Genomic DNA, 22,600 nt, shown 5'->3' with positions numbered 1-22,600 from the left:
GCTCAGTATTCAGGGCCACTGACTTCGCTTCAAAATCGAGAGATCTTCCGTCATGTCTTTAGATGCAGAACTTAAAATGAAGGGCACTATGCTCAAAACATTCAAGTTCGCGCTTTCCTTTTTATTTTCGTATATGCTTATATCGATGTAGTGTTACTTGACGCGACTGCTAGTGTTCACCAGCCCCGCGAATTTCGAGCATGCATCGTTTATCGGCAAAGATTAAAAAACCTGAAATATATTAGTAAACACTAGGGGTGTTCGAATAGTAAAATTTTCAAATCGAATACGAATTTGGAGAACAGTGACCTTCGAATATTTCCTCATTTCTAAACAAAGTTTACTGTATAGTTTGCATAGAGTACGTTTGGTAGAAAAATAAGGCACATTTGCATTATTTAATACATGCAGGTAGTGCCGTTCGCAACTCAATGCTGAAAAGCTGAGGAGCTTGTAGATGAGAAACTTCTGTTTTCAGTTATCTGGTGTACCGTAACATTGACAGAAATGAAACAATGAAACAGCACATAACCAGATGCACAGTATGGTGTTCGTGGAAGGACAAAAGTGTGATACCACAGCACCTTTTAAAGAGATGCAAATATGGTGAGACTGGTTAAATAATAAATTGCTTTGCCTAAATCAAGACAAATTTACATATAGGCTGCTTAAAGTGACACATTCTTATTGAATTACAGTTTTTGAGCAGAAGTTATCTGCCCCGCGAGTTTGCTCAGGAAATGGTGCCTGTGCACAACTGCAGCTCTCTTGCAACAGAATGATTGGAACAGCCCCTGCTCTCTGTCTCTCCATCTGTCTCTCTCCCTTGAGGTTCCAATAAGTTGTCCCCCATTTTGAGGAAAATGGTAATTCAACAATGTTGAATAGTGAATTTTCAAATAGCAATGATTATTGGGTTCATAATCAAATTTTTGAATATTTGAGCACCCCTAATAAACTGAATGTCACCTTGCTGGGGAATGATCTGTTGAAAGTATGATCTGCTTTGTTTTCATCTCATGTTGGGAAGGAATGAAGCAATTGAATACTAGGTAGTGGAAGTTGTGCAGTGCTTTGAAATAAACAGAAATGCGAGCAGCAAGGAACCCTTTTGGAGTGGTGCTGTAAACTATTTGTAGCGTGGGGTGAGGGGCGTATTGTTCCTAGTTAGTCCTTGCATGCCTTTATTTTGTTCAACTTCATAAAGAAAGCGAGTTGCAATGCCAAAGCTCTTACATACACAAGTTAATTCATAGAATGCCATGTTTACTCTCCTTTTGTTAAGCTGCCTTAGTTTAGCACTTGAGCATGGGGTCCTTGAAAACACTAGGCAGCTAGTTTTGTACTGTGAATGCCAAATGCATTACATCTGCTGGGCAGAACAGACATTTGCTTTTGTGCAATGAGTTCTTGTTCATATTGGAATGTAATCTCAATCCTTCTGTTGGCCTTCTGTTGAGATGAGTTACAAGGGCTTCATATCCAATATAATAATTTTACATCATTGTGCCAAGTGCTTAAGTGTAGCTGTTTTCAAAAAAAGAAAAAAAACTGCATTTGCTGTTTGACATCCCAAAATGCTGCACATTGGTGTGGACTGTGAGCAACACCATAGTTGATCATTTGAGATTATTTTATGTGCTCCAAGGTATCCTTACACAGTGTCACTTTGCCTCAATCTCGGGCAATCTAGCCACCACAGCTGGGATGCGATCTTGTGACATCATGAAGAATAGTGGAACTGGCAATGACAGAACACCATAGCTGCTGTCACGCCACCACATTGGGCATCTCTAAACTTGACAAGGGCCGTGCAGTGGTTTAACGAAGTTTCAGAATATTTTTGACGTAAAGGTACATTGGGTAATGAATCTACTCCTACATTAATGTTTTAAAAGTGCTTTGTATTATTTGAGTTACAAAAAGGAAAGGCTTACCTTCGAACCTTTCCATTCTCCCTATTGCCAGTGGAAGCCATAGCACTCCAAATATAACTTCGCATGCTGCACTTTGATATATATAGTATTTGTTTTTCTTTTTTACTCTGTGCATCATTAAAGAAAACACTTACCTGTGATAGATAGTGCATTCCTGCTACCTGGGCTGGATTACTTAAAGAGGACATTACTAACATTTAACTAATCACTTTAGTGAACATATTGCAGTTTATGAATCTGAAATCGCTGGTATCAGATTCAACATACTTATTCTCCGAAATATACGACAGTGCATTGGTATACCAGTTGAATTTGTCCTGCACTCTGTAAAATGGTATTTTGTTAAAAAGAATTAAGTAACAACAGTGAATATTGATGCAAGCTTAAGGCCACTCATCTAGAACCCGTGCTAGTTTCAAATTTAGTTCCTAGTGGAAGTTTCACCTTGCATGCCATTCATCCATCCATCTTGAATCCATCAAATGCTGCATGTACTGTATAGTGATTAGTTAAATGTTAATGAAATTTTGCTAATTAGTTGTCAAATCAAATTACGGGTTTAACGTCACAAGGCAATTCGGGGCAGAGATATAGTGGGGGCTATGAATTAATTTTGACTGCTTGCAGTTTTATATATTGCAATTTCTCATGCAATTAGTAATGTCCACCTCTTCAGGTAATTCAGATCAAGGAGTAGAATTGTTCAATCTGCTGCGGGTTTTTTCGAAATACTGAAAAGATTTTAAAAAATCATGAGCCTTTTCGCTCTGTGAAGGTGGATGACCTGCGAAGCTGTTGAGCGCACGGCACAGAGGTGACACAGAATTTTGAGCAAAGGTATGAACACAATTATTGTCTTGATCGGTGGTCATTGTGACTTCGATTCACCAAGCTATGCTGCTTTATACAAGCCCGACTGTCACAACTCGGGTGGATCATGGTATGAGCGCAACACAAATAATACGAGGACCCGGTAATACGCCGTTTTACAATGTGATTATTCGAATCAACCCAACTCCATGGGGAAACAGGAACTTTGAGATTTCTTCACAACGTGCATTGTGTAAAGATGGGTTTGCTCGAGGCTCACCCAACAGTGAAAGGTCAGAAAACGAACACAATGCTCCTCCACTCCGCTGCGCACAAAAGACGCCACAGCAGGTTTCATCGCCTCTCCGAAATGGCGCAGAGAAGGATGCAGAGATTGCCAACGAACACGTACGGATACACCACAGTGTGGCAGTCATAGCTTACGGACAAAGGCTCACTGCGAAATCGCTTGAAAACCCGCGACCACTGCGCTGGCTAACCACGGCTAGCGGTGCACCAAGCATGAGAAGTCGTACGCGGGACTAAGGTTCCACATCAAACTCGCAGTGGGCCTGTCGCCTGTGCAGCATGTGTGCAGCATCTGCCACGGCGAGGAAGCGCACACGAAGGTTCAGAGCTCGGGGGAGAGTGGCCCCGGCGTGGCTATCGCGGGGAGGCTAAAATCAGGGCACACTTCTTAACTGTGATTCGCCCTAGACTCCGGGAGAGGAAACTAGACTAACTTGTTCTAGTCGGAGAGGCACGGTTCGTGCGGTAAAATAACTCCGGTGCGCTAGCCATGTCCGCCATGTTGCATTGTGACCACTGGTCATCATTGTGTATGCACACATTTATTTATATACATTTGCATGGACCACACTGTGGCGTACACACACGCACACACACATCTTGCCTGCGCATTACAAGAGGGATAATCCATTGCATTTTTTGCTTGCTTAGGGGTGTACGAGCCATTGCTGCTGATGAAAGTTTTTGTGTATGCAAAACAAAAAAGCACGGAAGCCTAGCCATAAACAGCTTCGCTGTAAAATGCTTGTGTGCGCACGTGTGCGTGCATGTGACACAAAAGGAAGACAACCCATTCAAACATACTGCCTTTCTTTTATGCCATGAATCAGCTGATTCCAGAGCGTGCGTGAAAATTTATACATCGACAAAATTGGGGCCCTTTTCAATGGGAGGTGTGTGTGTCAAAGTGGCGGATGCTGCGAGCTGCTCTGCTGTCACTCAGGTAATTGTCACACACAAACAATAAAGGTACGATATACTGGGAGAAAGTGGTGGGTTCCTGTGTGCCTGGGACTATCCCAAGGCCATATATAGGAATTTGGAAGAGCTTGTCTTAGGTGAAGGGGAAATATGGTTTTGCAAGTAAGATTATGGGCCTGATGGTGCAACTGTTGGCAGGCTTCACCCCCCGTAAAATATGAGGCACTGGACAAGCCCAGTGCTATCGAGAAAAACCGCCAGGCTTTCATACGCGCGAGCCTCGGCATTTTACTGCGCCTGCTAGAGAGAGCGGCGCCGTTGCTGTACACACCGAAAACGTGTGGAAAGCGGTTAGTATATACTCCAAAAAAAACTTATCTGGGTGCGCGCCGCCAAAGCAAAAGTGGGAGCGACGCCCGCACAGTTCCAGATGCGGCGGAACGGCGGAATTCCCTAACCGAGGAGATTGCTGCCACCACAGGCTCCACGGCCAGACTGGCCGTGCCCATACCTGCCCACAGGAGGCGTTGACCTGCGTCAGACGCGGGTCACTTTCGGGAATGCGGTCCTGTGTTTAAGGGCAGAGGTTCAGTCGAGACTAGAAGTAAATCAGAGCTGTGGGAAGGTTAGCACTAGGTGCCCACGGGAAAACGACAAACGAAGCAGTACAGGGAGATATGGGCTGGGCATCGTTCGAAGCACGGGAAGCTCGGAGTAAAATCCTATACGAAAAACATCTGAGGAAATTAAAGAAGCTAAAGTGTTTAAATACCTATACAGAAAGAGCGTTGACTCACAATGGCGGAAAAGAACTAGGAAGCTAACCAGTAAGTATGCCAGACACGAGGACGAAGAAAGACAGAGCATTAAACGACAGTTTAAAAACGCGGAAGGTAAAAATTGGATAAATTCAATGGAAAAGAAGCACAGTGTGGAACTATATCGATACTGGAAACAGCAGATCAGGAAGGAAGCGTTTTATGATAACTCAAGAGGCAGTGCCCTTCTCTTTGAAGCTAGGTCAGGATGTCTTAGAACGCGGAGCTATGAAAAGAAATTTAACGAAGAAGAAGACACATGTACTGTGTGTGGTAAATATGTAGAAACAATGGAACACCTCATACTAAAATGTGATGGTATCAAGCCCGATGTCGATGCGGCCACAGTCACCCTTCCTGAGGCCCTAGGGTTCAGAGATAATAATAGTCATGTAAATAAATATGCGGTGGAAATTAGCAAAAGGTGATTGGAGGATTGGTGGCTCAAAAGCAGAGAGGTGACATAAGGTTAAAAGGGTAGGAAGACGTATTTAAAGAAAATCGAGAAATTCAATAACACGTACACAACACAGATAAAAATAAAAATAAAAGGCAAAATAAAAATCAGAGCATGGTGGCAACTGCCATCGCCCCGTTTCAAAGGGGACGCTCCTACCTTCCATCCATCCATCGCGGGCTGACTGCCGTCAGCGTTTTTTGGAACGGAACAGCTCTCCGCAAGATCATCGCAAAGACGGACAACGCTTTCCGCCTCGTTCGCACAATCGCAAACCGACACCGAGGTATGAAGGAAAACAATCCCCTGAGGTTGATCAATGCCTTCGTGCTATGCCTCTTCACGTACACGATTTCTATGCATAACTGGCTCAAAGTGAAGCGAGACAAGCTCAACGCTCTCATCCACAAAGTAGTCAAAAGGGCTCTCGGGCTTCTCATCAGGACCCATAACGAGGATCTCCTCAAGCTGGGGGTGCATAACATCGCCGAGGAGATTGCCGAAGCCCAAGAACGCGCGCAACTCACTCGTCTTACCACCACATCGGCAGGTGAACGCATCCTCAAAGAGCTGAGTTACCAGCCTGCGGGATTCCCGATGGTCAGTACCCCGATCCATTCGAGACAAGTTCGAAGTGGCTCCCGTGCCCCGAAACGTCCACCCCTTCCACAACGTGGGCAGACGCAAGGCCAGAGCAGCAGCGATCCTCAAACAGATCAAGCAACAAGACAGCAAGCTTCGTCGATGCCGCGGCATGCCGCGGCGTCGACGAAGCTTGCTGTCTTGTTGCTGCAGCGATGGGAAGACCTTTGCCGTTGTCGCCGTCGACTCCAGCGGCAAGATTTCCAATAGCGCCTCAATTCGCACTTCAGACCCCGAAGTCCCCGAGCAAGCCGCCGCCGCCCTGCTAGACGGTCGTGGGTCCGAGATCTATAGCGATTCCAAAACGGCAGTTGGGGCTTTTCAGAAGGGTTGCATCGCCGAGCAAGCTGCTCGTCTTCTTAGCGTCTCGAGTCCGTATGCTCTCAGGCATCATTCGATTCGCTGGTTTCCCGTTCACGTAGGGTCTGTCGAGGGTGCTCCCCCGAACCTCAGTGAGTCTGCTCACGAGGCTGCGCGCGACCTCACCGACCGCGCTTCCTCTGTGAGGAGCGCTCACTCCCTTCTCCCCTACGGCCACAGGGATGCTCCCGCTACTCACAATGGGTTATGAAATTCTTCTGCATGTCTAGAAGGGTCTTTCCACCCCTCGCCCCAAGTTGAATAGGGCGCAACCCGTTTCTCTTAGACTTACAGACCGGGATGTATCCGTGTCTGGCCGTTCTACACGAAGTTTACCCCGACGTATATCGCGACGACGCCTGCCCGTACTGCGGGCAGACCTCCACTCTAGCACACATGCTCTGGGAGAGTGCGGGTCGAGATACACGAAGTTCAGCAAGGAGGAGTGGTACTCGCTTCTGCGTAGCCCAGCTCTAGACAAGCAAATTCTGGCAGTCCGGCGTGCCCGCGACCGGGTCAGAGGCTATAGACCTGCCGGTCGCGACGTGGGAATAGCCGGGTGCGCGACGAGTTCGCGTCGTCGCCGGATCTCCAATAAAGTTCTTTCACTCATTCGCTCACCACGTGATTAATTTCCCCAACTGCCCTGACGTGTGACGTCATCTGCGGCTGGCTTCATGTCCCAAACTGTGCTGTTATTTATTCCAGCTGTAAAACGTCAACGAGAAGTTTCAACAGATTCCTGTTGCGAGCAGTTCTGCACTGCTTGGGGCTGATTCGTTGTCCCAAGAGGGTCTAAAAGTGATTCTCTATCTTCATACTTCTGTTATTCGAGCCACATCCCTGAGTATTTACCTGGCACATAGGGATAGTTGTGTAAGACGTACGAACTATTATTCCGGACAGCAAAGCATGACTGGTCACATTCTCGGCGGCAGCGCGGACACTTTTAATTGCTGATCACAGGGCGTCGTACGCTGCACATGCGAGTGATTACAGCATGTTACAGCAAAAGCATCTAGCACACTTGGTTACCTAAAACGAAACCTATGTGAAACCCCTTCACCCCCTCGTGAAATAGCGTACAGAACCTTTGTTCGTCCTCAGCTCGAATTCGCTTCCGCCATCTGGTCGCCACATCAGGAATATTTAATAAATTCTCTCGAATCTGCTCAAAACCGTGCCGCACGTTTCATTGCGAAAGATTACAGTAGGCATTCTAGCGTTACTGCTATAAAGAAATCACCATCACTCCCATCTCTTGAATCTAGAAGGACGATAGCTCTACTTTGCTTACTGCACAAAATCACTCACAGTCAACACGCAGCTACATTACCCCTTTCCCGCCCATTTCGCACATCTCGCCGCTTATATAACGCACACATTTTCACACGTGTATTTGGCCACACAAATGCATTTAACAAATCTGCATTACATCTGGCAATAGCAGCTTGGAACGATCTTCCAAGCCACATTGTTTAAATTAATAATCTTGAATCATTTAGAGAAACAAAAAAAAAAAAACGATTCCGTAGTTATGCGCACACGTTGTTTCATTTGTACCATGTGACTTGATTGACGTCATTCTCGCTCCTTGCAAGCAGTTTATAGGTATACATGCGTCTGCAGTTCTTTGCCAGGAGTTTGACGAGCCATGCGCGTTTCCGATCGTCCAGAGTGTTGTTGTTTTTCGTTTGCTTGATGTTAAACGGCGTCTTTCTTTTCAATTTTTTCAATTGTTTGATTTGTTGTTAGCTATGTTCTCCTGTGTTCGCTACATGTTGTTTCTCTTACCCCCCTCACGCGATACTTCAGTTGGAGCCTGTGAGGTATGTGTATAAATAAATAAATAAATAAATAAATAAATACACTTATGATAAGACTTTGGGCATATGACGATACTTGCAAGGTTACGCCAGTGTGAGTATTTATTTAAAACAAGGAGAAAAGAAAGAAAACATGAGATAGCCTCGAGTAATTGCTTGCCCCATCTCAGTCTCCCCATGGAAGATGCGCATTGTGAGGACTGAAGCGTTGCACTCTACACCCCCGTGTTCGATTGAACGGGGTTCAAGGCAAGTTTCCGCCGCGGTGAAGTGCACCCTTGAGAGTGGGTGCAGCCCGTGCACACCTTAACTGGCACCCTGCACCTTTTCATTTGGGGTGTCATGCACCTGTTCTGAATCAGATTTCTACAGCGGCTTGATATACTTCCTGTTCGCTGCTCCCCCTTCCACAAAATGCTCCTTGAATTTTAAATGTGCTGTCGGTTGGTACCACTCACTTTGATAGCATCCATGGGAAAATCTTCCACTTCGCGTTGCATCAGTTAGCTGAGGCGTCTGTAAGGTTGCACTGTTGTTGCTGCTGCTGCTGCTATTACTATTGCCCTCGGGATTGGTGGTACACGCAGGAAATGGGCCAAGAATGGCGCGTCCAACACTGTTCGACTACGCCGTCCGTGCTGCGATCTTCGTTGTCTTTCTTTTCGGCGGGGCGCTGAATCGTCTACCGCCTCGCTGATTTTAATACGTCTGACGGTCATTTACGCTTTTTATGTGAGCGAGGTTTCTATTTTCACGGTGAGCGGTGAGCTATTTTTATGGCTGCGTTTTCGTTGAAGACTACATCCAACAACGACGATGACACTTCATATTATTTTCCCAGCTGGAAGACGAAGAAGGCGAGTAGCGCTGCTGATGAGTTACATATGACGTTCATATATATATATATATTTCAGGCCGAATTTCTGACAATAGTTGTTGCCTTGCCAAAATTACCCCTTCACACTACAAGAGTTATTATCGTCACAGATTCTCTATCTGTATGCAGTAAACTTACTGCGTCTACAAAGTCGACAACATTGAACACGTTTTATTCATTAGCTCCGCCTCACTTAACTTTAGTTCATATGGTATGGGTCCCAGGCCACCGAGACATTCATATTAATGAAATAGCCGATTCCTTAGCACGAGCTTCTTTAACAGGTCCGGTGATATCTGTGCTGCCGGCAACTGCGCGCATCATTGCAGCCAGATATCAGCAGTTTTCTTTGACCGAAGACGAAGAAGGCCTCTCATTAGCAAAATCTACAGACTTTATGCATCTAAATTATTCTTGGAGCCGACAATGGTGTCCTAACCGGCGGAAATTCGAAGTATCATTTACAATTAAGGCTGCCCCCCCCCCCCCCCCCTCCGTTGCCGTATTCCAACCGTTAATTTTTACTTGCACAGATGTGGTCTGGCGGTATCCCCTTTATGCTACCTCTGCGATGAGCTGGAATCCATCGATCATTTTTATTATCGTGTCGGCGGTTTTCTACTCATCGAAAACGATGTCTAGGAATTCCGCTTCGAAATCTAGGACTGCCTTTAAGCAGAACCGTTATACTCTCCCTTGGAGCAAAGGTATTAGGATACAGCCACAGGAACGTTTGCCTAGCCATTCATAATTTCCTATGTGACACAAAAAGGCTACCTTATTAATATTTCATCGTTTTCATAATTGATTTACTTCTTCAATTTAGAAAATTCAAAAAGTAAAAACACAAATTCACAGTTAAAATCTTATTAATATTATGATTCAAAATTTAACTTGTTCATGTTTAAGTGTACCCTTTACGTTATGTATTTCAGTAATAAGTTCTTGTTACTACTCCTATCAAGGCAAGGCTCACTATCGTATTAAACACTACTTTATCTCCTTAATTAACAGTTTATTTCTCATCTTGGATTATTCATTTTTTGTGTTACTTATTTACTTATTAACTAATTTATTTTATTTTTCAATCATACTACCACCCGATTCGCGGGCTATCCCCCCATAGTGGGTTTGTGCCATTAACTGAGGCTTCATCATCGTCATTTCGCTTGTCTGACTGCCAAATCGTGCATTATTTTTTGCTTTTCCAGTATCATCCATTTCCCAGAGATATATAGTTTTCGTTACTGCAAAGTACGTTTCTTTCTTGCATTCCACTACTATTCTTGTCCCCCCGGGTCGTGTCACGGTTGAGGGCCATCATCATCAGCTGCCGCGACGGGCAACCGCGGCGGCCTGCGGCGCGTCGTCGCGTAGCAGCGGTCGTTTCTCGCGGCAGACGGCCCGTCAGCCACGACGGCGGCGCGCCGCCGGTGGTTCGGCGCCCGCCGGCCATGGTGTCCCGGGTCGTCAAGGGCATCATGCTGTCGCGCCAGAAGGAGCTGCCCAAGCTGCCCGTGCCGGCGCTCCAGGAGACGCTCGAGCGCCTGTGGCTCTCGCTGCAGCCCATACTGAGCGAGCAGGAGCTCGACGCCTCTCGAAAGGTGGGCGCGCACCGTTCGCGAGAGAGAGATAACGATTGTGGACCGGATAAGGATGTTATTTTCCGTAACCCTCTATGGAGCACGTCTCAGCGCTTCGGGGGAAGGGGACACAAAGCGGAGAGAGATAAAGTCGAGGCGGTCACAGGGCCCGTGGCTAGCCAGGGCCCTGCGACCGGTAGCCGGTAGAGCGGTAGCCAGGCGCGGCGCATTTACAATTTGTACAACAGCCCATCCGGGAACGTGAGGAGGTACCTGAAGGCGGAGCTGTGGCGACGGCCGAGCAGAAACGTGCGATGCCCGGACCGCAGAAAGGCCCGGTTGTCGAAGTGATGTGCAGTGAGAAGCCCTCGTTCTCGGAGGAAGTGATTCGCGAGTGGCGAACCACGTCTTCCTCCATCAGAAAGGAGGCCTTTCCACGCATCGAGCATACGGGCGCTATGGCTGCGCGAGGTAACAGCCGACCACAAAAGCGTACGGGAGACGGGATTTGCGAAAATGCCCAATTCTCGCGAAGCCTGGCCACATAGTCTTGACTTGAAAGTTTCAGTGTGTAGTTTAGTCTTTTCGAACTACACCGTGATCCATTACATCGGAAGTGACATTCCTTAAGAGAACGTATAGATTTACATTTGTCGTGAAACCCGCGCCCCCGTGAACTTTTGTGGCCGACTGTACACGCACTGAACTTCGTTCTCTGTGAGTTCGCAACAAACGCGTCCGTCGGGACGGGTTGGGTTTGCCAGCTGTGTGTGAACACTGTGTCAGCCCCTTCTGGTCAAAGACAACGGCTCCATAGCAGATAATTTGGTTTTCGAGGCAAGATTCCGCCACGCTCGTTTATTCCGCGCCATTCAGCGACGAATCGGCGTAAAAGCGAATAGAAATCGTCTATGAAAGCGCCCCTGTCCACTCTTCCGTCTGCTGTGCAACCCGCTGTGATCAGCGCTGCCCTGTGGCGCGCGCAGCCAAGGAGGGCAATGGGGGGGGGGACTCTACCCCTACACCCCGAAACGCATGTCTTTCTACACCACTGGGTCTGGTTCACTTTCCTGTGTTTCCTTAGCTCTGTTTACCCGCTAACGTGTGTATTGTGTTGTAGGGCGTTGCGAAACGAGCACGTGTCTGGTCCCCGTCCCCCACCCCAAGCGACACAACTTTAGCGCTTAGCCGAATATAGATGAAAAGCGCAGAAAGGAAGCACAGCAAGAACGTATACTGCTAGGCCATGAATAATAATAATAATAATAATAATAATAATAATAATAATAATAATAATAATAATAATAATAATAATAATAATAATAATGTGGCAGACAAAACACTGTGACGGAGATAAACAGACAGAAAAAAAAGGAAACGAGAAGGCAGGCATAAAAGGGAGTTAATCAAACAACATGATTATCTACACATGTACAGAACACAGACAATGAACTTTGGAATATGTCAGTACAGGCAGAGTACTTATATACGTATATGTTTTTTGAAGTCGAACCATATATGACAGCGACTACTGCAACAAGGCCACACCGCAGGAAACGCGGAATGCTGCCTGGTATACTTTTGCGGCACGGAAAATTGCACGTGATGTAGAAACTTTTGGCAATATTTCTTGCCAAAACTGCATGCGTCAGGGTCATCAAATTCAGGCGCACGAACGCACCACGCTCGGGACCATACACTGTAAAATAATTTACACCCTAAAAAGTGAAAAGGGTGTAAATGTGTCTATAACTCACACCCTTAGGGTGTTATCTAAATAACGGACACCCTAAGGGTGTGAGTTATAGACACATTTACACCCTTTTTCACTTTTTAGTGTGTAAATTATTTTACAGTACCGCGTTCGCCAAAGGCGCAGTCGCAACTTCTTGTTGGGATAGTTGGCGTGTGATTGTTAAAGTCAATACTGGCACAGTCTGTGTCTATCTTTTGCGCCAGTGTTCATTCTTGTAGTCTACATCATGCCTCTGGAGCGCGCGAAGACATGCAGCTGAGTCAATCAACGAAGGCGAATTAACTTAGGTGTATACGCTGCTTGTTCAGACCGCGAAATTGGTTAAATTTCTGGCTTCGTATTTGCTTTGCGCGGCTACTCGACGGTGCAAGATATATATATAAATATGTGTATATATATATATATATATATATATATATATATATCTATATATATATATATATATATATATATATATATATATATATATATATCTATATATATATAAGAACAATAACAATGACGCACACGCGCGCTGGAAACACAGCGAGCATATCCAGTCCCGCTCTGTCTGTTGCCCCTACAGTGTATTCGGCGCAAGGACATTAGTCGGAAGTAAAACGCGCAGCCGACTTCCAGATAAACCAGGTCTCTTTTTGGGCGTTAGGGAACGAGCATAAAATAACAAGCAATAACAAGCATACGGAAAGACGCAGGGCGGGTATTCACAACTAATGTCTATTGGAAATCTTCACGTCAAAATATATTTGGTGGATGTTCTAATTTACTGTGTGAGAGAGAGGGAGAGAGAACATGTGTGAGAGATGACGTGATCGTTTCCAATAAACACCAGCTCTATAGCAAGCACTTGTCCCGTGCCCTTCCCAATCCCGGTTATCTTGTGCCTCTTTCTAACATACAAATGCGTAGCAACCTCGCCTAACTGCGCCAATCGAGCTGCCTTGCCGCGCCTCATCACTCAGCTTGCGTGTAATGTCAGCCATTCGCCAACCTCCATCTCCGGGAACTGCCGCCCCAGCGGCAACATGGCGGACGTGGCTAGCGCACCGGAGTTAGCACAATCCGTGCCTCTCCGACTATAGACAAGTTAGTCTATTTTCCTCTCCCGGAGTCGAGGGCGAATCACAGCTTAGAAGTGTGCCCTGATTAGCCTCCTCGCGATAGCCACGCCTAAAGCCCCTTAAACTTCGTAAGTAGTGCCACGCTTTGAAGAATGCCGCCTCCTCCTCGCGAGCTCTGGCCGAGGCCGACGCCGCGTCGCTATTGGCCTAATAGCATCACGTGGGCCCTCGCGCCGTGCATCAGCGCCATTTTTGCTCGAGAAGCGTCTACGGAGTGGCGAGGAGCGCATGTTGGCATCGTTGCTGCGCTCGAGCAGTGTAGGCGGCGCCACGGTCGAGGAGGGAGCGTGAAACAGAGGAGAAACGAGGAGGAGTGAAGGCGGAGGAGGAGAGTGTCACTACTTTACGAAGTTTAAGGGGTTTTAGCCACGCCGGGGCCACTCTCCCCCGAGCTCTGAACCTCCGTGTGGGCTTCCTCGCCGTGGCAGATGGTGCACAGGCGACAGGCCCACTGCGAGTTCGATGTCCCTTAGTCCCGCGTACGACTTCTCATGCTTGGTGCACCGCTAGTCGTGGTTAGCCAGCGCAGTGGTCGCGGGTTTTCAGGCGATTTCGCAGTGAGCCTTTGTCCGTAAGCTATGACTGCCACACTGTGGTGTATCCGTACGTGTTCGTTGGCAATCTCTGCAGCCTCCTCTGCGCCATTTCGGAGAGGCGATGAAACCTGCTGTGGCGTCTTTTGTGCGCAGCGGAGTGGAGGAGCATTGTGCTCGTTTTCTGACCTTTGACTGTTGGGTGAGCCTCGAACAAACCCATCTTCACACAACGCGAGTTGCGAATAAATCTCAAAGATAGTGTTTCGCCATGGAGTTGGGTTGATTCGAATAATTCCATTGTAATAAGGCGAATTACCGAGTCCTCGTATTATTTGCGTTGCGCGCATACCATGATCCACCCGAGTTGTGACAGTCGGGCTTGTATATAGCGGCATAGTTCGGTGAATCTAAAGTTTTTATTAGCGCGGCGAGCTAGTTGCCGTGACAACAGTCAGTCAACGCGCGATCGCATGGACAGGCTTGAGTGGTGAAAGGCCATGCACCGACTAAACTGGTGCAATCCTGGAGGGTGCACTTCAATTGAATACGTGTCTCAAGCTGACCGGCTAGAATTCGTAAATTGCAATACGTGCCGTAAAGTAACTAAGAAGTTCATTAGTGCATTTTTGTTATGTAGTTGAACATGTGTTTCGATTTCTCGCCAAGTAATGTCGGTCTCTTGGTATAATTTCCAGTTCGAGGTCAATAATTATGTTGTCTGCAACAGGCGGTTTGAAAAAAAAAAAAAAAAGCCGGAGAACTTAGAAATGATCACCCCGTATATGACACGCGATCACATCTGATGGCTCGAGATGAACGTCTGTGGTCCGAGTCGAACGTGTCGTCGGAGAACGTCTGCAACGAGCTTGCCTTCTTCCCAGGCGATCGACAAATTCGGGGAACGAGGAGGCGAGGGCGAGTACCTACACAGGGTGCTGACCTACCGGTACAAGCGTCTGGACAACTGGGTACGCGCACGGCGCACGCTCTCGTATACAGCGGAATAGCTTGTGTCGTGAACAGAATGCACGTGTGATTTCTCGGGCTATAGTCGGTTCCTGTGTGCTCGTGCCTTCCGAAACGCTATACGCATATCGGTGACCATGTAACGTCGACGGTGATTTCTGTATTGGCGGTTAGATCATGTAGCATATGGATTACTATACAAGTGAGAGCGCCGGTTTTCTGGCAACAAAACCGCGGGGGCCTCCTGCGAATATATGTTTTGTGTTGATACACTCTGCGCAAAATATATTAGCGGGCAGATGCAAGGTAGCAATTTTCGTTTAATATGTCTATTTGTCGCTCTGCTATCACAGGAATTATTACTGCACCGAAGGCACAATGATATATGAAATACCCGCTCGAAAGAACTACTTTACGCGCTCGGCACAGTTACAAAAGTGCGGAAAGTTGGGCGTATTGGTTAATCAGGTACAGCGCAAAGTATAGACAAGGCGGACAGGAGTAGCCACATTGAGCTTCGTATGAGCAGTGCGAAATTACCAAACTACTAGACGCGACTAGCTACCAAGCTATAGTCTCTTATACGTATAATACCACACAACGTATGTTTCCACGTATTATCATGAAGTGAGAAGATTGGAAGCGAAATGTGCCAGAATCAAGCTAAAGTCGCAGAGGCGAAAAACTGAATACGCGCTGCAGTGTGCAAGTCGACAAACAGTTATTTCGAATTGAGTATAACTTCTGATAATTTTTTGACGGTTGATGAACGTTTGAACTATATAGAGCTCTTCAATCATATCAGTTTCGAAACTCAGGCTCTCGTGTTTGAGAATTCGGACACAGTGATTGGCGCTGAGCGCCCGGGGGGAGAGGGTTCTGCTGACGTATTGTCGCGGCGTTACCTATGGACAAGTGTCATATTTTCTCGCACCGCAACAAGAGAAAGAAATATGTATGAATAATTTGCAAATAGGGGGGGGGGGGGGCAGCTTTCTTCTCTTTTTTGTTGCACGAATTTGTCACTTCGATCACTTTTCATCATGCGAGAATCGAACAAACATTCAGCAACGTTTTTGCTCGCTGCCACGTGATGGCCCTTTTACGACGTCGCAAGTACGCTTCTCTGCATTGCACATTTGCCCCAAGTAATGGCGGCGCCGGTCGCGGTTCAAATGTAGACGATGCTTTCTTTCTTTCTTTCTTTTTTAACTGCACATGCTTAGGCATGTCTTTTTACTCGTGATTTCATCATGATTTCCATTTCGCAAGACGAGCACTGTGTGCTCGTATACGACAACGCCGCCATTAACTTGGCAAATTTCCCCGCTGGAAATACAACTTTACAGTTACGAAGAGGGTCTATTCAGAGATTGCAACCTGGAGAATGCCAGGAGTTTGAACCGCAATTTCGAAACTGGTGTATCACTGAATAACTCTGTTTTGAAGCGACATATTTTCCCACGAGACTCAGCGTACGACCGACCCGTATACTGCTACGCAGCTGGACGAGTGGTGGCTAAACACGGCGTACCTGGACGTGCGGACTCCCCTGCCGGTGCACTCTAGCCCGGCAGCTCTCTATCCCCGGCAGACGTTCACCTCGGAAGAGGACTTCCTCCTGTCAGTGCGCATGCGCGTGCTTCACGTATTTCAAACATCGCGCCTCGTTATTGTTGGACAATGGTCTGCCCGTCCTAGTACGACCTAGGCTGCTAGTCAAGTGACTGATATGTATACACACAAACACACACACACACACACACACACACATATATATATATATATATATATATATATATATATATATATATATATATATATATATATATATATATATATATATATATATATATATATATATATATATATATATAGTCAGTCTCATCTACCGTTTCATCCGATATTCAGTATACGTGATATTTAATGGATCCACACAGACATGTGAATAGAGTGAAACTTTGCACATAGAGAGTGTAGGTCCAGTTATTAAGTTAAGCGAAAACGTGCAGTGGTGGCGTAGAGGTAGAGCATCCGCCTCGCGTGCAAGGGGACTGTGGTTCGAATCCCAGTGCCGCGCAATTTTCCACCGGATTTTTTAAAAAAATCCGCGTGTTGATAAAATTGCAGAAACAGGCCTGGAGTGCGGCCTCATCCAGGTGACCAGAACCAGTAAGAGTTACGGACTGGATTGTAATGGAAGGGAAGCGTTAGCAGGGGGCGGCAGAAAGTTAGGTGGGCGGATGAGATGAAGAAGTTTGCAGGGACAACATGGCCACAATTAGTACATGATCGGGGGTAGTTGGAGAAGTATGGGAGAGGCCTTTGCCCTGCAGTGGGCGTAACCAGGCTGATGATGATGAAGCGAATAACTCCTTAATTAATTAACATATTTACAAGGAACGTGGTAGCACGAGCTGGCGCACTCGGGTGGACATCGAAACCTCCGGTTACGTTCCAACCTGTGCATCACCGAAGTTAATGCTCGTAAACGTATTTGCAAAGAAATATCACTGACTGATTAATTTGAGTGTGGGATGTTATTGGAGCAAGGACCAGGTGTGGCCAGAAGGGGCCAAGAAATTTCATAGCGAAGAAAGCAGACGTATCGTGTTGCGGTCTTTCCCGACGATTGTATCGTTTTGGTTCTTGATTCCTCATAATTTCTTCAGATGCGCCGGCCTCATTCAAGTCTTAAGTCCAACAGAAGTGTGCGCGTGCTTCGCTTTTGGCCATGGTGCATTCAGTGCACACCATGTAAGATAAATTGCGAGGTTGCTCGCCGAAAATAGTGGCACGGCGCGTACAACAGATTGTGCGGAGAATGCCAATGGATGCTCGGGCGCGTGCTTCTTTCTTTCTTTCTTTCTTTTTTTCTTTCTCTTCTTCTTTCTTTATTGATAATGTCAGCCCTTTCTTTAGGGCCATTGCAGGAGTGGAGAAAAAATAATAAAACAAACAATGTCAACACATCTGATTCAGGCAGGGCGTACAATACATCTGAATGCAATGTACAAAAAAGAAATTGCGTTGCATACACATTGTAATAGAGCAAGCAGAAAAACCAATCAATATCCCTTGAGGCATGTAAAATAAGGACAGCATACACAGATAATAACAAAATCATAAAATCAGATGATTCACAAAGTCAGATAATTAACGCACCGCGCTCTCGGAATAAATAACGGCATGCAAATTACTTAGAAAATTATTAAAAGAGGCAGACTGAACTACGAAATCGGGAAGCATATTCCACTCTTTTATCGTTCTGGGAAAGAAGCTATATTTAAATGTGTCATTACGGGTTACAGGAGGAGGAATATACATGCTGTGGCGATGTCTAGAAGATTCATTAGTAGAAATTTCAAAATAGTTCGTCCTATTAATTTTTATTTCATTATGGATAATAAGGATCAGGAACTTGAGCCTATCATACTTAGTCCTTAATTATAAATTGGAAAGATTTGCAAGCTGACATAGTTTTCGCAGTAACAAGTATAGGAACAAGCTAGAAGTTATGGCGGAAACCATCCTCGATCTAAGTCAATGCGAAGCACTCCTCCGCTGTACGTGGCGCCAAGCCCAAACGAACTCGCGTCCTCCCGGGAATACGCTCGCTCGAGAACCAGCACTTAGCGCGGGTCGCGACACGCAGGAGGCCGCGTTTGTATACCATAAAGCTCGCCTTCGTTTGTCGCCACAGTTTCCCGGTAAACAGTACCGCTACATGCGCTGCAGTTGCCGGGAAGCGTGAGAAGCATGTCGGGGATCTTTGAATGCCATCGAGTTACACGCGTCTGCCGTCAAGCAAGGGCCGGTCCTCCGATCGGCACCGCTTGGTCTTGGTGGCCTGTTCGATGACCTTCCGCTTGGCATGTCGCTGTTCTTCGACCGTGCGTCGCTTCTCTTGCTCGCGCTCCCCGGCCGCGACGCATGCTCGTGCGAGCATGCGACTACGGACTCTGCGCGAGCATGCGGGCAGAGTCAATAACGGCCAGCGGGCGGGCGCATGGGTGTGCGCGCGCATCGGCGACAAACTCTGTGACCTTGAATGGCCTCGCGTTTGAGCTTGACTCCGACTATAGGCACATCAAGTGCTTCGCATTTAAAACATATATCCGTGGCCCGAGCGAACGCGGCACCAGCTACGTCCACATTTAGGCCATAGGCTATTCACACGTCGATCCCAATAGCTGATTCAGTTCACGGGCCAGCGTGATTTGCGTGGGCTAACAGATATCGCCTTTGGCAGCCTTGCGCACAGCGGGATTTGGTGGCGCTGAACCACATCACGATCGACCACGGAGTGTATCGGCAATTGGCTCCGTACGAGTGCAAATCCAGCTTTAGGAGCAGCACCTGCAAGCATAGAGTTTCCTACAAAAATTACTAGAGGGAACTCTGGCGCTAGTGTCTACGGGAGCTGCAATGGGAGCGGTTGTCCCAGCATGGGAATTATGGGAAGTACATGGATTCGCCTAAACTTCGTCCTTTTGGCTTCAAACGGCTTTGTGACTTTGTAAACACGTCATTTTCAACATTGTATTGCGTAATAAATAATATCACTAAAATTGCCCGATGGCAGGATTCGAACACAGGGACTCTAGCACAGAAGCTTGATATTGAAACCATTAAGCCACGGACGCATGCATCGACAAACGAATGAAACGTCCTTATGAATTTATCGCGGGCATGCCAGTGCCTTGAGACGCTTGGCGCGTTTCGATTTGGCCACCTGGACAAGCTCAATCGTTGCAAGTAATAGCAATTGTACGCGTTCCCGGCATCTTCTGCACTTCGAAGAATATAGATTGCGCTGAAATATACAATAAGATTTATATAGCGTAATATACAAAGCCGCAAGAACGTTTGAATCCACAAGCACGAAGATCAGACAAATCCATGTACTTCCCATCATTCCCATGGTAGGACAACGACTGCAGCGCCAGAGTTCCCTCTAGTAATTTTTGTAGGAAACTCTATGCCTGCACGTACAGCATACCGTATATACTAAAGCTGCGTCGTACCACTGCTTGAAGGCAAATCAGTTCTGCGGAATTCCGCATGGTGGAGGAAGTGTCGTGAAGGGGGAAATTGTCATCCAGCCCGAATGTTACACGGATCTACAAAGCGTCGAGTTGTCGATTAATTCGCCCTCGCGCTGCGATCTGCTAGCCTCCTGGTTCGCTCACATGGTACAGCGACCGTCTCGGAAAGGCGTTGGTCCCGGGTTCGAATCCCGGAGCAGGACTAATTTTTCCTTCAACTGCGAGGGTTCCCTTTGTAGCTTCATGCTACATTCGGGTGGATGACAACTTTTCCTTTCGTGATGATTTTTTTTTTTAAGGAGACACTACCGAAAACGCGAAATAAGTTTAATCTGGAGAATATGCCTCCACAATTACCGCCTGCACGTGTATGGCGTAAAATGGGTGATATTTGGGGGCGAAAATGGTGGTCAAAACTTCCGCTCTCTTGAATCCCGCGCCCAAACTGCGAAGTCGAGGACGGCAGTCTGCTGTCGCGAATTTTGAGTTATTTTCGCCCATCTCAACTGTTTCTGTGCAGGAGATGTAGACAAAAGTTTCCGCTGTTGAGTCTGTCTGCCTACTTCGGAACGCATCGTGTTCCTCTTTATATACTACAGTAGATCACCAGTGGCGAGAACACGCTGCCAAAACTTGTGACGTCACAGGGAGCTGGCGCAGGAATTTACATGTGGCATCGCCGATCCATCTTTCGGCATTGCGTCCTTTCTGACATTACCGAGCCTCTGCTCACATTAGGATAATTCAATTACAAATAGATTGTGTAATATGGTAATTAGTAGTTGAAGTTAATAGTTCGTGCGCTATTAAGCGTCTGTAATCTTGTATGCAATTATTTTCCCCAGTTTGTTTAGTTGACATAGAAGTTATCGCACTAAATACAACTCGTCGAAAAAAAAAAAAACATCAAGGTGTAGTATGCTGTAAAATCACCCACTCACCCTCATGTACATACTTATAACTGTGTAAGCAACGGGGGTAGGACAAATATTTTTCCCCTCAAGTTGAACAGTTGCATATGAATGGTTCCCGGTTATTTGACCCGATGAACAGATTCGCTGCTAAGATGACGGCTGCCGTGCTGGAGTTCAAGGACTTAATCGACAGGTACGCATAAACAATATCTGCTATAACTAGTCTTCATGTCTTCCGGCTAAATACCCAGTGTCTGTTTTTTTTAGTTCTTAACATAATTTTTAAAAATCGCCCGTTTCAGAGAGCACAGTTCTCTTTCTTTTTCGAGAAATCGAAACCGCTAATTGACTTATTGCCAAAACTGCAATACATCACCGTAGGGCACGTATTGCAGCTTACGAATTGAAGCCGCCGAGTTCTCAAGGGACATCTAAAGTAGCGCCATTTGTTATATACCGGCGTCACACCACCTCTTTCGATCGCGATCGAGCCCGATCCGGATTGAATTTCTTGATCGCGATCGACAATGATCTCTGCTATACATGGTCCAACGATCCGGATCAAGTTTGGGTGAGCTCAAGCGCACTAGGTGTCGCTAGTGGTTCCAAAGCACTAATCAAATTTATTTAATATGCCGTAAAAGTTGTGATGCAAGACCATCTCTTTTTAACAAAATCTTATTTCGTTTGCCATTATGGTTAAAACTGTTATCGTCTGCTGATCGTCTGCATACAGCTCTCAGAACTACATGGTCTTCAGCTTACGATCGCGATCAAGAGGTTCAATCGCGATGCACAGATCGCGATCATCTGGCCATGTTCGGATCGAGCAAGATCACGATCAAAAGTGACCGCGTAGCAGCACTCGATGCGAATCGGGCCCGATCGCAATCTAAAGTGGCCGTCTGACACCGGTATCAGATAAGCGCTGTGAAATTCTTGCGGCAAAATGCACTGTTGTTGAGCTTACAATTTTTTTAAAGCAACACGCCTTCTTATGCAGTGCAGGACGAAGTTGACTGGAACACTTATACCGTACAAATTGAGAAAGCATAAATTGAAACTGGTAACTGGCTCAGAATTCCTTCTAAAGCCGTATTCACTGATGGAACAGATCGCTGAATCACTCCGCAGGCTAGCGTTAAGTGGCTGAGCTGCAACGAATCGCGCCGCCAGCAGCGTGATTCGGCGGCACTGAGCCCACGTGATGCTCGCCCGCGGAAACAGGTCCCTTCGTGTGAATCCAGCTTAAGAGGAAGCTTCAGCTCGGGCCCAACTCCGACGCGGCCTATTCAAATACATGTAAAACGCAAAATCGTTTTTCTGAGATAACCCCTGGACCGATCTTAATGAAATTTGTTGCATTTGAGAGAGAAAGTTAAATTATAGTGACTGTTGCAAGTGGAATTACGATTTAGGACGTGAATTTAGTTAAAACGATTTTAAAATATTCGACAGTCTGAAAAATATAGAAGCACGAAGTTTACAAATTAATAGCTCTGCATCAAGAAAATATATCGCGGTTCTGTAAACGGCATCCATTAGATCATTCAAAGCGGACAAATTCAATATGTCATTTTACATTCTACCTGAATTTGTTGCGTTGGTTCCAAGGGTTCTGCAAAATCGGTATTTACATATTACTAAATTTTTTGATATTCATATGTAACATATCAATTTTGTGTGCTTTAGATGTACTATTAATTAGATGCAATTCAC

The 22,600-nt window shown here is 46.3% G+C and overlaps 1 protein-coding gene across 5 annotated transcripts in view; it reads left to right on the top strand.

Moving 5' to 3' along the window:
* Positions 1 to 10,090: 10,090 nt before the first annotated feature.
* Positions 10,091 to 22,600, top strand: part of LOC126548575 (carnitine O-acetyltransferase-like) — a 51,269-nt gene continuing 38,759 nt past the window's right edge. Inside the window, exons 1-4 of one of the 5 annotated variants that reach the window (XM_055063316.2) lie at positions 10,091 to 10,561; positions 14,835 to 14,921; positions 16,424 to 16,542; positions 21,021 to 21,074. In XM_055063316.2, coding sequence (XP_054919291.1) covers positions 10,412 to 10,561; positions 14,835 to 14,921; positions 16,424 to 16,542; positions 21,021 to 21,074 — 410 coding nt within the window. In that variant the 5' untranslated portion in view covers positions 10,091 to 10,411. The remainder of the gene's footprint in view (positions 10,562 to 14,834; positions 14,922 to 16,423; positions 16,543 to 21,020; positions 21,075 to 22,600) is intronic. The other 4 variants (XM_050196823.3, XM_050196809.3, XM_050196811.3 and 1 more) reach the window with 4 other exon arrangements.

The sequence above is a fragment of the Dermacentor andersoni genome, chromosome 1 (genome assembly GCF_023375885.2).
Source record: "Dermacentor andersoni chromosome 1, qqDerAnde1_hic_scaffold, whole genome shotgun sequence".
NCBI lineage: Eukaryota > Metazoa > Arthropoda > Arachnida > Ixodida > Ixodidae > Dermacentor > Dermacentor andersoni.
This window is presented reverse-complemented; position numbering and strand designations above follow the sequence as displayed.